General features: G+C 39.4%; 1 protein-coding gene across 1 annotated transcript in view; it reads right to left on the bottom strand.

Annotated features, from left to right (window-relative positions):
- Nucleotides 1–3,565: 3,565 nt before the first annotated feature.
- Nucleotides 3,566–14,806, bottom strand: part of DCP1A (decapping mRNA 1A) — a 34,318-nt gene continuing 23,077 nt past the window's right edge. Inside the window, exons 9-10 of the mRNA XM_070933646.1 lie at nucleotides 13,939–14,154; nucleotides 3,566–3,665 (exon numbers count right to left, since the gene is read on the bottom strand). Of these exons, the coding sequence (XP_070789747.1) occupies nucleotides 3,585–3,665; nucleotides 13,939–14,154 (297 nt within the window). The 3' untranslated portion in view covers nucleotides 3,566–3,584. The remainder of the gene's footprint in view (nucleotides 3,666–13,938; nucleotides 14,155–14,806) is intronic.

Below are 14,806 nucleotides of genomic sequence, written 5' to 3'. Positions count from 1 at the left end.
AAACCAGTAGGCACAATTCAGTCTATCCTAGGAGCATCAACAGATCAAGGATTCCAACACATGTATTCCAACAAGCTGATTCACCAATAACTGTGCACAGGGTCATAAACAAGTTATATTACAGTCAAGGAGATTGGGAAGAGAATATACACAAGTATTTCTTCCTTAATGGCCTTTAGTGTTTTCTATTATGTCCACAGACCTATGAAACTGAGGTCATATATTATTTATTGCAATTCTTCAGATATAGGTGCTGCACCACTGGGATATAATTATTCCCAATAATCTCCAAAAGTTATTAAGATAATAAAGATCTGAAGCTCCTCAAAGTCATAATCAGCATGGGAGTGCAAACTAAAGCAGTAAATCCACATACTGAATATAGTATGGATTTCAAACAAAGACATGCTATTGTTACAAAGCAAACTACAAGGGGAAGATTATTGCAATTTTTCCCCACCAAAGGTGAAGATATTGCATCTTAACATTTTTGCAAATGTCAAATAGTGAGGTGAAATATATATGTATATATATTGCACATTTTCCTCTTTAAGATATGCTAAAAGAGCAACTAAATAGCCAAGAAGAGATTGCTAGGGGTTTTTTTTTTGTGGTTTTTTTTTTTTTTGGTTTCTTGTTATTTGTGCCAAACACTTGACATTAAATACTTCTATTGAAAGTCCATTAATAATTATACCCTTGCTAACACATAATATTAGAAAGTTCTGGGAATGCAATAGACCCAAGCAAACAAACATAGGAAAAATTAAAATTTAATCAGTTTGAAATATAAGTTCCATTTCAAGACTGAAAATACAAATTGCTTTTCTGTGTCACATTGTGCCTTAGGCCTTTGCAAAATATTAGATGCTGTAAAATGTGTCACAAATGTATAGTTATTAGGCACAATTCAAAGACAATATCTTTACCTACAAAACAACAATCAGATCTTCAATAAGCTGCATATTTGAAAGCCACTTTAGACAAATATTAAACTTTTTTAGAAGTTGCATATAGGCAGTGTAAAAATACATGCTTAGATAGTGTATATTCATTTTAGAATACAGTCTAAAATATGAGCTACTTTCAAGAGATACTTTGCCAGGAGAAAAATTAAAATCAATAGCCTAAATTGGTTATTTAAGCATTTGTTATTGGTGCATGCAGAGAACAATAAGAGAGATTATAAAGTGAAACTTTTACTAAAAATTTAGGTAATCAGGCTAAAGCTGTCCAGTGATTTCACATCTTGTAAACATCTGTGATTTTACTCTGCAGTTGTTTGTCAAAGCAATTCTTAAAAAGCGTTTTGTCACATGACCACAAGCAATAAGAGCACTAGTGTGATAACAGTGAATGCTGCCAACAGTGCTTTGTACTACACAGTACATCCCTCTTCTCCTAGTGTAAGCTACGTATTGCAATGTTAACGTGCGTAGAGGACTCAGTATCAATGAAAAATGTTAAAAATCACTAAGCTTTCAAACTACCTTCTAATTAAGGATGTTTTCTGAAGAATAGAGACTTATTTTGTGATCCTTATATAGGACCTGAAGAATTTAGAATTGCCATGAACTAACTTTTGCACTGCTTTTCAACACAAAAGAGTAAATGAGAATAAAAAAAGTTTTATTGGAGCAAACATACCAAAGATATATCTTTGCTGTTTAAAGCAATATTCCCTTTCTCATTAATTCTTGGAGACCGAGGAACTTAAAAGTACATTCATTGTCAAGGAAACCTTTTCTCTATATATTTAATATAATACTTGCATTCACTGTTATCATACTTCATATGTTTCATCACTGCAAATCTCACATATATGGCTGAGGTTATTTTTCTACAATAATTTATGACTGTGTATTTCTTTCTTGTCCATAAACAAAACACGGTAACAAAATTCAGTTTTAATAGTCTGACAATAGCCTGTAATTATACATGGAAGAATGCTGCACTAAGCAAATTTGTTGTTGGTATACGTACATGGGTGTGCTACAACAAATCCAGTGTACAAGCAGAGAGCTTTCTGGTTTTCTATAAAAAGTCTACGAAGCCTGAAAAGATACTTTTGAGTTTCACTATTAAAGCCTGTCAAATATGTGTCACTATACACATATTTCCCTGAATTTTGTACATATAACCAATATAAAATACTATGTTATTAGAAACACTTTCAAAGGCTGAAGAGGTTCTTTCAGAAGGCAGAGTTTGCTAAACATAAAAACTTCTACCTAAAATCACTCAAAATCTAAGTGTACATATTGATTAGTTAAAAAAAAAAATAACACATAGTTTATATCAAAAACACTGATTTGTGATGGAGTCACAATAATCAAAACTTCATTGATGAATTAGAAATAACAACTGGATAATGATGCCATCTTCATTATCACACTGATAGTGACCAGTAAGATTTACTCCAGATTCTCTTGGGCATATATAGTAGGATATTATTTTTTTGCCAGCCCTCTTTTTAATGGCTTCACAGAAATATACCATAATATACAGAGCAAAGACTATGCTCCTCCTCCATGTCAACCATGCTTTGAAAAATAAGCAGTGCAACTTGAATGGCTAAACTGACTACAAAATTACGTTTCACAATATAAAACAAAGACATAATTTTAAAAATGCTAATCTTTACATTGCTATTGCTTGAGTAAATCGAGTATATGTTATCACTTAAGTATTGCTAGCTACTGTAACATGCTAGAATAAAATAAATAGAAATCACAAAAGACCAATAGCAGCATATAAAACAGAGATCAGATTCTGACTCATTTTGGGAAGAAGTTTGATCTTTACAGCAGTATATAATGCAAGTTTAGGGAGAGTTCTTAATACTATTCCAAACAGTAACTGAACAACAGCTTATCTAGAAACAAGTCAACCTTTCTACAGGAAAATCTATACCAAAATTGGCATTTGACCTGGATAGGGGGAAAAATGATATTCCACAGAAATAATTTTTTAAAATGTTTTTTAAAAATATATATATCTCTGACAAAAGACACTGAACTTATTGTTCAAGGGAAATCATACTTCATATATTCCTAGTAAAAGTGAATGCGTATTCTGCATACAGAAGAGCCAATTTGTGGTTGATATGACCCAGAGGTCATCCTGTTGCTATGTTAAGGCTAAAAGCAGAAATGTTATACTCATATCCATTCGTTTGAAAGCCTTAGAAGTATCCTCTTAAACTCTTCCATGGCTCCTTAAATTTGAAGCTGGTTTCACAACTGTTGATGTTCTTAATTTAGTTATCCTGAACATTCAGGGTGCATATGGTAAAGAATTATATCAAATATTTGACACTGCTTAAAACAATAAGAAAAATGTGCTGTTAAACGTTAAGACCATATTTCCCATACAGAAATAAAATCCTGCTGGTAACTGGTCACAGTGAAACCACACCATTTCTTAGAACATTATTTATACAATATTTCTAAGGAACAGCATTCCTTGGAGGCTTAGAAAGACTTCAGGAACTCAAAAAATGTCTTTAAAATATAAGAGTTGTACAGAAGAGGCATAATGTTTCTGAAGCAGATAGGTGGTCAGTAGGATTCAATTCATTGCAGTTATAGCTTGATGCTATCAGTATCCTTGGTCAAGACTTGTAAATAGACTTCATGTAGAGTATTAAGAAAATTTGCATCGTTCTGAGAGAAAAAAAATATATAATCAGCCCAATGAGATAAATACTTCATAATATCACTGCTAAATAAATACATATTTGCATTGTACGGTCCAGGAAACACATTTAATGAACAAAGTGATGAATTCAGATGATCAAAGAAGAAAGAAACAAGAACAAAGCTTTTACCAGGAATGAAACAGCAATGCTGTCAAGACTAGATTTTGAGACAGCCAAATGAGCAGCACAAATTCAGCACAAACAGATTACATGTTTTGCAAATTCAGCACAAATAGATTACATGTTTTGAAATCATACATTCAATCATTTTGAATTGTATCAGTGTTACACTAGTCATAAAAGTACAAGAAATGCTGATGTTTGACTAGCATTTAGACAATAGTTTGTACAAATAAACAAAATATAAATAAATGAAACTGGCATGAATTATGTAAGCACATGCAGAATATTCAATTCAATACATTTGCAGCAATAAAAGATTTGCCCATCAGAATATATTTGTTCAATATATCTTTTCTTCCCAGTCACAGAATGAACCATTTAACATTATACAAGATGTGAAATTCAATAATAAAATTAATATTGATGGCTGCGTATACTACAAAATATAGTAGAAGACATATATTATATGCCTTCTTTCTGTTATGTTTCTACTATTAAATATATTTAATAGCAATCTCTCTTGTAACATGGACTGTTAAAAGTTGGGATCTCCAGTTATTAGTCAAGTATTAAAAAGTGATAATCCTCTCTGCCCTGAAAATTTTTATATTTATGATAAATAGCTTTTACAGAGAACATGAGTGGGGAAAGTCTATGCAAGGGGTGATAATAAGTATTCAAAACATGGTGTGATTTAATTTGGATTAGTAAATTTTCTAAGATGATAATTGAAAAAGAAATATCAGAAAAAGAACACAGTTAATTAAGATTCCTGAATCAATATTTCCTAATCTAAAGCAAATACATAATTGTTTTCAGTATCCTGCATACCTGATCAGAAGACTATTTTAGATCAAAATCAAGCTTTAGATCCAATTTTATATTATAATAAGTCATCATCCCAAATTATATCCTTGGATTAAATATATTTTGCAAAATTTAAAGAAATCTGAATTCTTTTAATCCTTCCCAAAATGAAGAATTTATACGTTATATATACCCAATAATTAAAACAATTTACTTTATAAATATTTTAAGATTTTAACAAATATTTTGGACCTCAGATTACTGTTTGTATACTGATTATTGTGCATTCACACAGGCTGACTTTTTAAAGATTATCAGTATATATAGTATACTAAATATAAAAATTATATAATTTTTAACCCAATAATCTTTAGATGCTTTGTAATTAAAATTCAAAGAACATTGAATTCAGTTACATCCACCCAGTGAAACCATCTATTCACCCTAGTAATTTTTTTCTGTACCCTGCTATTTTTGCTGCATTGTAATTAAGCTTCAACAATAAACATTTCCTCAATTATTCATAATCATAATTAGCTCTTGGAAACAATAACCTGGCATATCCTAGGTTGACAGTTCTAAGCCAAAACAGAACATTTCTTATTTTTGCATGGACCTTGATTGTCAAAAAGAATAGGGTTTTGATGAACAAAAAAGACACACATAAGACAAGCAGTCTAAATCTCAATTAATGCAATGCAAAATATATCAAAACAATGGACAGGAATCTGAAAAAAATGACTGTACTCTTATTACAATGTAAAATTGCTGACAATTCAGCCTGTGTTCAGAAAATGTTTCTCCCTTCAAAGTCAGCAAGATTTTTGTTTTAACAGTGGTCCTGAAGAAAAAAAGAAACAGCAGGCTATGCACAAAATAAATCACTGGCAGCAAAATTGATTATATGAGCTAATATGGAATCATTTCAATGTTATTATTAAGGTACAGTATTTCAGTTAATTGTTATTTTTATATCTGTATACATTTTCCAACAGTGTAAAAAAGAACTAAAATGTACTAATATAGCACTAAATATTGCTATCTTGATTGATGACAAAGAGGAAAATACAATTTTGGATCATCTGGTTCCCTTCTGGTTAGGTTCAAGCTGGGCATGTGACCGAAACAGCATGGGTAACATTTACAGATTAATTCTTGTGGGAATGGGATAGGCATAGTGCATACATCCTTGTTCTCTCCTTGATCTTTCAGTAGCTTTCCATACCATGGTATCCTTCTAGATTAACTCTGCCGCTTAAAAGTTCCAAAGGTGTCTTTTTTTCAAGAGGCAACTGGATTTTCTTGTTTTTCTTTGAAGACGTTTCGCTTCTCATCTCAGAAGCTTCTTCAGCTCTGACTGGATGGTGGGGAATGGAAGGATTTATATTCCTTGCAGACAACTGGTCTGCAGTTCCAAGAAGGCTCCACACCCATTTGAACTACTCAGGTGATCCTGAGGACACAGATAAACCTCCAAGTGGCCTCAATGTCTTTCTAAAAGAATGCAAATGACCAGCTGTCTGCAAGGAATATTATTATTATTATTATTATTATTATTATTATTATTATTATTATTATTATTATTATTATTATTATTATTTTATTGTCTTTGTACATGTATACAGTATACCCATACAACAAAATTCATTTAACACCCAAAGACCAGGTCCAAAACACATAATAAAATAAAATAAAATAAAATAAAATAAAATAAAATAAAATAAAATAAAATAAAATAATAAAATAAAATAAAATAAAATAAAATAAAATAAAATAAATAAAATAAAATAAATAAAATAAAATTATATATATATATATATATATATATATATATATATATATATATATATATATATCCTTATTATTATATTATATTCCTTGCAGACAGCTGGTCATTTGCATTCTTTTAGAAGGACATTGAGGCCACTTGGAGATTTATCTGTGTCCTCAGGATCACCTGAGTAGTACAAATGGGTGTGGAGCCTTCTTGGAACTGCAAGGAATATAATCCTTCCATTCCTCACCATCCAGTCAGAGCTGAAGAAGCTTTTTGGATGAGAAATGAAAATCTTCAAAGAAAAACAAGAAAGTCCAGTTGCCTCTTGAAAAAGCACCTTTGGGACAACCATGAACTGGATGACTGAGAATCTCCATAGGCAACTGGCGCTTAGTAATTGGAGCCAGCATTATTATGGTTCTCCTCCTTCCTCTAAAGTCAATTCCAGTCGGCTTTGATGGGGGGGGGAGTCTACCCCACAAGCCCTCTTGTGTAGGGTGCGTCAGGACTTGATTTTCTCCTCACTCCTGTTTAGTATCTATTGATGCAATTGGAACAGATCAATCTGCCAAGGTAATTTTGAATAGTTCACTAAAATAAAATCTGAGAAATATTCAAATGTCTTCATATATGCTGGTTAAATGCATATTCCATTGTTATGAAAAAAATAAAATGTTTTAGATACTTTTAGATACAAAATACAACAATTTGTTTCAAACCACTTGGTCCTGAAATCAGATAGAGAGAACAGATATTTAATACTTAAATCATTAGGGATGTCCAGTCTCAAATTTGAAAAGAAAGCACTGTTAAACTGATTGGGAAGCAGTGACCACACTGCCTTCAAATTTAATTTGTATGGAAACAAAAAATTGCCAAGAAATACAGAACATTAACATAAATAATTAAGGATATAAATAATTAAGGATATATATCGTTTTACATATAACAAAATGAGAGATATGACTGACTTGTACAAAATTCCAAAAGATAAAGATACAATACGATTAACTTTTTGCCTTGTCTCATAATCAGTGAAATCATATTCAGAACCATAAAAGATGAAGAACAGATAACGACATATTTCAATAGTGCATATTTATTTCAGATTTTAATTCAGTGGTTCTTGCCATTATAAGAGAGTGGACGTTGTCTTACCTAAACGTCCTTTCTGCGTAACAGAGGGTCCAGCAGTCATGACAGGGTTAACATAATGTTCCGGTACTGACTGAGTCTGCAATTTGAGAAGCTCCTACCACTTCCTCTGGCTTCTCAGATTTCTGATGAAGGAGATCTTGCAGACTGTGAAGCTGAGCTGAGAAACAACATTAGAAACACCCCCGCCCCCGCATGGGAGAAAAGTGTGGGAATGACTGCTGGACCCTCTGCTATGCAGAAAGGACATTCAGGTAAGACAACGTCCATTCTACTATAGCGAGGGTCCAGCAGTCATGACAGGGACAGGCCAAAGCAGAACCCTCTATAGGGAGAGATCCGCCTGGTCCGAAGAAGCAGCTTCACCTCTAAGAACTGCTGCAACACCCGACGGCCGAAAGCCTCTGCTGATGCGTACACATCCAACTTATAGTGAGGGATGAATGGGGAAGGTGAAGACCAAGTGGCCGCCCGGCAGATGTCCTCCAAGGACGCTTGGGTTGCCCAGGCGGCGGATGTGGCAGCGCTACGGGTAATGAGCCGTGATGCGTGCAGGTACAGGAAGGGACTGAGCCTCATAGGCTGAGGCAATAGTAGCCCGGAGCCAACGACCTATTATGGAGGAGGAAACCCTCAGACCCAGGGTGGCTGGTTGGACAGAGATAAAGAGACTCTCCGAACACCTGAAGGAGGAGGACCTTTTAAGATAAATCCTGAGAGCCCTGCGGACGTCTAGGGTATGCCAAGTCCGTTCCAGGTGATGAGAGGGAGAGGGACAGAAGTTCGGAAGGACCAACTCCAGGGATCGATGGAATGTGGAGTTAACCTTAGGGATGAACGAAGGACCACCCGGTCCGTATGGAAGATGCAAAGGTCAGGCTTAGTGGAAAGGGCTGCCAGCTCCGATATTCTGCGGGCTGAGGTTATTGCAATCAAAAATGACACCATGTAGGACAGATAACATAAGCCCACGACCCACAAAGGGAGCCCGGGTGAGGGCGGAAAGCACCTTGGAAAGGTCCCATGTAGGGTACCTATGGAGAGCGGGAGGGCGTAGGTTGGTAGCCCCCCTGAGGAGTTGCCTGATCAGGGGACGTCTGGAAAGGGGCAATGAAGACCCACAGGACAGAACAGTCGAAAGGGCAGATACCTGTCTCCGAAGCATGTTGGGCAACAAACCTGACATCAGACCGGTCTGCAAAAACTCCAAGACCTGTTCCATCGATGCCTCTACTGTCACGGTCACGATGAGCGCACCAACAGCAGAAAGAAAGCCAAGTAGTTGTAGATGCGGTTGGTTGAGTCATGATGAGAAGCCTGAAGCGTGGTTATGACTCCCGTTGAGAGGTTGCGTGCCAGTAGGGCTTGCCGCTCAATCTTCATGCAGTCAGCTGGAGCAAAGCCACGTCTGGTTGAAGTAATGGCCCCTGACTGAGGACTCTCTCGTCTGGAGAAAGACGCCAGGGAGGTGCCACCAAAAGAGCCACCAGGTCTGCAAACCATGGACGACGAGGCCAGTGAGGAGCGATGAGAATCACCTCGGCTTCTTCGATCAGCAACTTCCGGATGACCTTGGGAATGATCGCCAGAGGTGGAAAGGCGTAAAGAAGCCCCGAAGGCCAAGGACTCTGTAGAGCGTCGACAGCTTCTGCTCCCGGGGTTGGAAACCGCGAGAAGAACCTGCTTGTCTGATGATTCTCGCCGGATGCGAAGAGGTCGACTGCCGGAGTGCCGAACCGTAGCATGACCTTCAGGAAGATGGCTGGAAGGAGATGCCACTCGCCCTGGTCCACCGTGGCCCTGCTGAGAAGGTCCGCTCTTATGTTTGCGGCCCCGGAGATGTGGGAGGCTCTGATGGATTCCAGGTGTCTCTCCAACCAGAGACCCAGACGCTCGGACTCCTCCATCAAACGTTGTGACTGGGTTTCCCCCCCAGACGGTTCACGTGAGCTTTCGTGGCCATGTTGTCTGTGCTGACTAGGACATGACAGCCCTGAACCTTGTCCTGGAAAGTTTGAAGAGCCAGGAAGATGGCCCGGAGTTCCAGCCAGTTGATGCCGTTGGAAAGGTCGGTCTGAGTCCAACGACCCTGACCAAAATGGGTTCTCAGGTGGGCATCCCAGCCGTAAAGGCTGGCATCCGTCATGAGCACTGTCAACTGGGGTTCCTTGAAGCATCGACCCTTGGCCAGAGCTGGGCCAAGGGTCCAGACCCACCAATGCAACAAAAGTAAGATCTTGGGGGGAACACGAACGAGGAGTTCCGAGGAGCTCCTCTGAGTCCGCTGGTATGGGAGTAGGAACCACTGCAGAGCCCTGCAGTGAAGGCAAGCCCACGGTACAATGCCTATGCAAGATAACATCTTCCCGAATTTGTAAGAGGTGGTCTATTGCAGATTCCAAAAGGAGTCTCTGTGACCGATCCCTGGAGAGAGGGCATTGGAGAAATTATGACGGGGTGGGGGGAGGAGAGAAACTCCAGAGAGAGCCCTTGGGAGACTGTCTCCCTGACCCAGGCATCCGAGGTCGACGCCTCCCACTGGCTGGCAAAGAGTGCCAGGCGGCCCCCTATGGGAAGGTTGAACGAGCCGTCAGCGATATCTACGGGAGGGGCAGCCTCGCCCTCCCCGAAAGGACTTGCGGCCCTGGCCTCTAAAATCGGGGCCAGATTGCCTGTCCTGGAACCTATCCTGTCTAGGGGAGGGAAATCTCTGAGATCTAGACGAGGAGAAGCCAGAAGATGATTCTCGAAAGGAACAAAAGGAGGAAGAAGAGGGACGGGATTCCACCCTCCGGGACAAATTGGGAAGCACCTTCCATTTATCTTTGGACTCGATAAGCAAGGCTCAAGAGGAGGACCAAATAGTAAATCCCCTGAGTAAGGAGAAGACGCCAAATGCCACTTATTCTTGGCATCCGCTTGCCACTGGCGTAGCCAGAGCAGACGGCGCAAGGTGACATTAGAGCCGATGGATTTGGCGGCAAACCTGGAGGCGTTAAGGGTAGCATCCGCTGAATACTCCAGGGCCACTAGAATTTTGTTGACATCCTGGTGAGCCCTGGTATCAGTAACTGGTAAACGATCCTGCAACTGCCTAACCCACATAAGGGTAGCCCTGTTAAAGAAAGAAACAGCTGAAGAAGCCTTAATGGCCCAAGCCGCTGCCTGGTGAGCTTTTGTTAGGGAGTGTTCCAGACATTTTGTCCTCAGGGCGAAGACCCTTTTCAGGGGGGCCCGTGAGGACTGAAGAAGTCGACAAAGCAACAATAGGGGGATCCACTGCAGGAACCTGCAAAATGGAAGAAATGCTAGAATCAAGGTTATAGAGACGTCTGTCTACTGTGTTCGGATTGGGACCAGATACGGGAAGTGATCATTGTCGGGTAATAACATCCCTGAACATCTTGGGGCCTGGGATTTCCTCAGCCTCAAAGGTAGGTTCCTCAAACAAAGAGGAAGAAGGACCCTCCCCTGCAAGACTTTTGCTGAGGGAGACCTAGGCCTGTGGTGAGTTTGGCCTTATGAAGGAGTGATCTGAACACCTGAGCTTTAAACAAGACAATGAAAGAAGGCTGGTCAGGGGTAAGGTCTTCATCATCAGATAAACCAGGTTCACCCAGATCCTCTCCTGCTTCAGACCCCTGACTGGCAGAGGGTCTAGTATAAATCTGGTCTTGCGCCTGAACTAGTTCAGCAGACCCCTGAGATTGAAGGGTCCCTTGTGACCTGGCCTGGTCTGAAACTCATGAACCAGTTCTATGCTGCATTTCTGCAGCAATGCCTCGCTGAACTGCTGCTTGGATAAGAGATGCTAAATCAGCGGGACAGCTTGGAAGATGCTCCCCTGCAGACAAATGAGCCTTCTCCTGGCTGACCTGATCCTCCTGAGGAGATTGAGGATCCTTCTGTGCCAGTGGAGGAACTGGTGCTTGGGAAGACATCTGAGGAGAAGGCAACACCTGGACTACAGGAAATATATGGGGAGGTGGAGGAGAAGTCTGAAGGGCCCCAAATAAATGAGCACTGGCTTTAGCCTGGGAAGGTAGAGCTGGGTCCCCATCCGGAGATCAGGCTGCAGGCACTGATTGGCTTGGTGCTGTAGCAGGACCAGCAGTGGGAGTAGTAATGGGTGAGGACTGGGGAAATTCCATTCTCGTGGCCACCCTTACCACTTTCTCAATTGCCCTTTCAAGGGACTTATGCCTCTGAGCCTCAGCCTTTTCGCTGGCTTTGGAAGCCTTCTGGGTAGCAGGGGGCTTGGAGGAAGAAGCCTTTCCCCTCTTTGAAGGTCCCGGTTCAGAAGGACCAGAAGGCTCAGATGGTGCCTGGTTAGCAGCTGCCCTTTTGGAAGGGCGAGTAGAAGGTCTGGAAGACATCTGATAAGGCTGCTGAGGCCAAAAAACACTTTAGAAAAGCTCAAAATGGCCGCCGGCACAAAGGAGTTAAAAAACAAAATGGCGGCCGGCACGAGGGAGCAAACAAAATGCTGGCCACAATAAAAAGATTGAGGGTGCTGCCTTTAGAAAGCCTCCCCAACTCCAAAAAGGGCCAACAAGCTCCGCCCCAGCACGATCCCAAATAAACAGGGGCACAACGATTGGACCCAGACCTGGAGCTGTGGTCCGTACTGCTGGGGCGCTCTAGCGGCTCCGCGGTGGCGAGGAAATAGAAAAAACACAGCTGCCGCTTCTGGACGTGTGGGGAAGACCCCCAGTGATGTCAATCCAGGGTCTGCCAGCCAGCAGACCCACCACTGCAATAGCGGTCTTCAGCGGGCTCTGACCAAAGCCTTTCTCGCTGGGATAGGAGGATCTCTACCAGCTGGGAGTTCCACCCCAAACTGCTGAAAGCAGTCCTCAGCGTTCACAGGTGTGAGCCCTTCATGCTGGAATAAGCAGGGCTCAACCAGATCCCTGGGAGCCTTGCAATCCCTTTAAGGAGGATTAGAAACCCAAAGAAAGGAAAAATAATCAAATTCACTGTAAAACAGTCAAATTTAGGCAGGTCAGCCAAAACAGTCCTATTCAGAATGACTGAGCCTGAAACTGGGAAGCCAGAGGAAGTGGGAGGAGCTTCTCAAATTGCAGACTCAGTCAGTACCAGAACGCTGTGTTAACCCTGTCATGACTGCTAGACCCTCGCTATAGTAGAATAAGATATATTTATCAGAACTAGCTTCCAGGCATGAAAAGAACATATTATTTCTATAATTGTAGGCACTGTGCATTTTATTATTTACTAGAGAACAGAAACTATTATGGGCAAAAATGCTGCCTAGGTCTGATCTAGCAAGAATCATATATAGTTTGTACCAACAGTTTTAGTAAAAGCAGTTCTCAAGTTATCACCATAATGGAATCTGCCCATCATGGTCACAATTCATGTAAAGCAGGTTGGTCATGTTATTGACCTGATCTTGTGATCCATTATGCAGTGGTCATTAAGCAAAGCCATGGTTATTAAGCTGGTTTTGCTGAAAATTGATAGTAAATGATAGCTTTTGGCAAAACCATTTTAAAATGTGGTCACATGAACTGTACGATTATGAAAATGGCCATAATAGCAATCTTCCAATATTTGAGGGGCAGTCACAGAGGAGATCAACCTATTCTCCAAAGCACCTGAAGGACAAGAAGTAATAGATGGAAGCTTATCAAAAAGTGATACAACCTGGAATTAAGGAGAAACTTCCTGTTGGTGAGAACAATTAATTAGTGGAATGGCTTGCCTCCAGAAGTTGTGGGTATTCCATCAATGGAGGCTTTTAAAAAGAGAACGGACAGCCATTTGTCCAGAATGGCATAGGGTCTCCTGCTTGAGAAGGGAGTTGGATTAGAAGATCTCCAAGGTCCCTTCCAACTCTATTATTTTGATAAATGTGGCCCAGTTGCCGAGTGTCTGAAGTGTGGTCGTGTGACCATGGGGAGGGTGTTACTGTCAAAATATGGGTTACTTTGAATCTGGGTCATAAGTACTTTCCAGGTAGGTCTGTTGGAACTTGAAATGATTGCTAAGTATTGGGATGTAGGTCAAGGATTACCTGTACTGAAAATAATTTTATTCATTTTTCAGTTGAAGTTTATATTTTAAAATAATTTGCACATGGTGCATTAATATTGCAATATTGCTGCAATATTAATATTAAGAAACCATTAGCATTATGCTTAAGCCACCCAGAGTCACTCTGAAAATAAATTTAATAATAAAAAATATGGCTGCTTCCAAAAGCAAGCGATTTTCCCTGCTCTATGGACTTCCAATAATCAACATCTCTGGGAGTCAAGGGGAACCAACTCCTTCTACTTCTATTTATGGAAGCAGTTCCATCAACAATGGGTTCTACGTAATGCTTGTTATCTTAAGATAGTAATTGTACCTTTATTAGATGTATCAAAGTTTGCTGAAGTTGAGATCTACTGAGTACCGCTGGAGGTAATGTCTGAACATCTGTACCAAGTGTAACAGGAGAAGGTGAGCCAACTTTGTTTTCCATTTCAGAGGATTTCATAGTGGACTGTTGAAACACACTAGGTGAAAGGAGGACAGAAGGTGCAATTGTGGTTGCATTGGTAGCAAACTGTGTAGAAGCAACCTAAAAAAAGCGATTTTGAGAATCCTTATTTATTGTTTCAAAGAACATTGTATAAATCCAGTTCCCATAATGTTAAATCCATTACTTCCATTATTATCAGAACAGAAAGAGGTTGCAGAGATTCCCAATTAAAATGAAAGATATCAAGTGAAAGTACACAACAAAAATTAAATATATCAAGGTTAAAAGAACCTCTTTGAGGACATAATTAAATGACTTGAAATTATGCAAAGTTTATTCTTAGATATTGATGCTTTAGTTGAAAGACTATTATGTTGCCGTTTATAATATGGATGTATTATATTTTCTTGCATTTATTAAAAAATAGATTCAATCTTACAAATAAAAGATACTAACTAGTATATGCTCAGACAACAATAGAAAGCATTAAGGAAGAAAAATATATGAATATAGCTAGCTGCAATAATTTTATGAGATGCACACAAAGAGCATTTTTTGATTCTAGCAAGATATGAAACTCTCAAGGAAAAGTATATTAATATTACAACAGAATATATTAAAGTTGTAACAATATTTGTTATACATCTGATGGAATAAGATATTCTTTAGAACAGCAAAACACAAGCTGACAAATAAGTTTGTTTTGTATATTCAGCTTCAACTGATTAGTTAATTAAGAGAGGTTGAAGAG

The sequence above is a fragment of the Pituophis catenifer genome, unplaced genomic scaffold (assembly GCF_029215685.1).
Source record: "Pituophis catenifer annectens isolate HBS135680 unplaced genomic scaffold, rPitCat1.0.hap2 SCAF_2, whole genome shotgun sequence".
Lineage (NCBI taxonomy): Eukaryota > Metazoa > Chordata > Lepidosauria > Squamata > Colubridae > Pituophis > Pituophis catenifer.
This window is presented reverse-complemented; position numbering and strand designations above follow the sequence as displayed.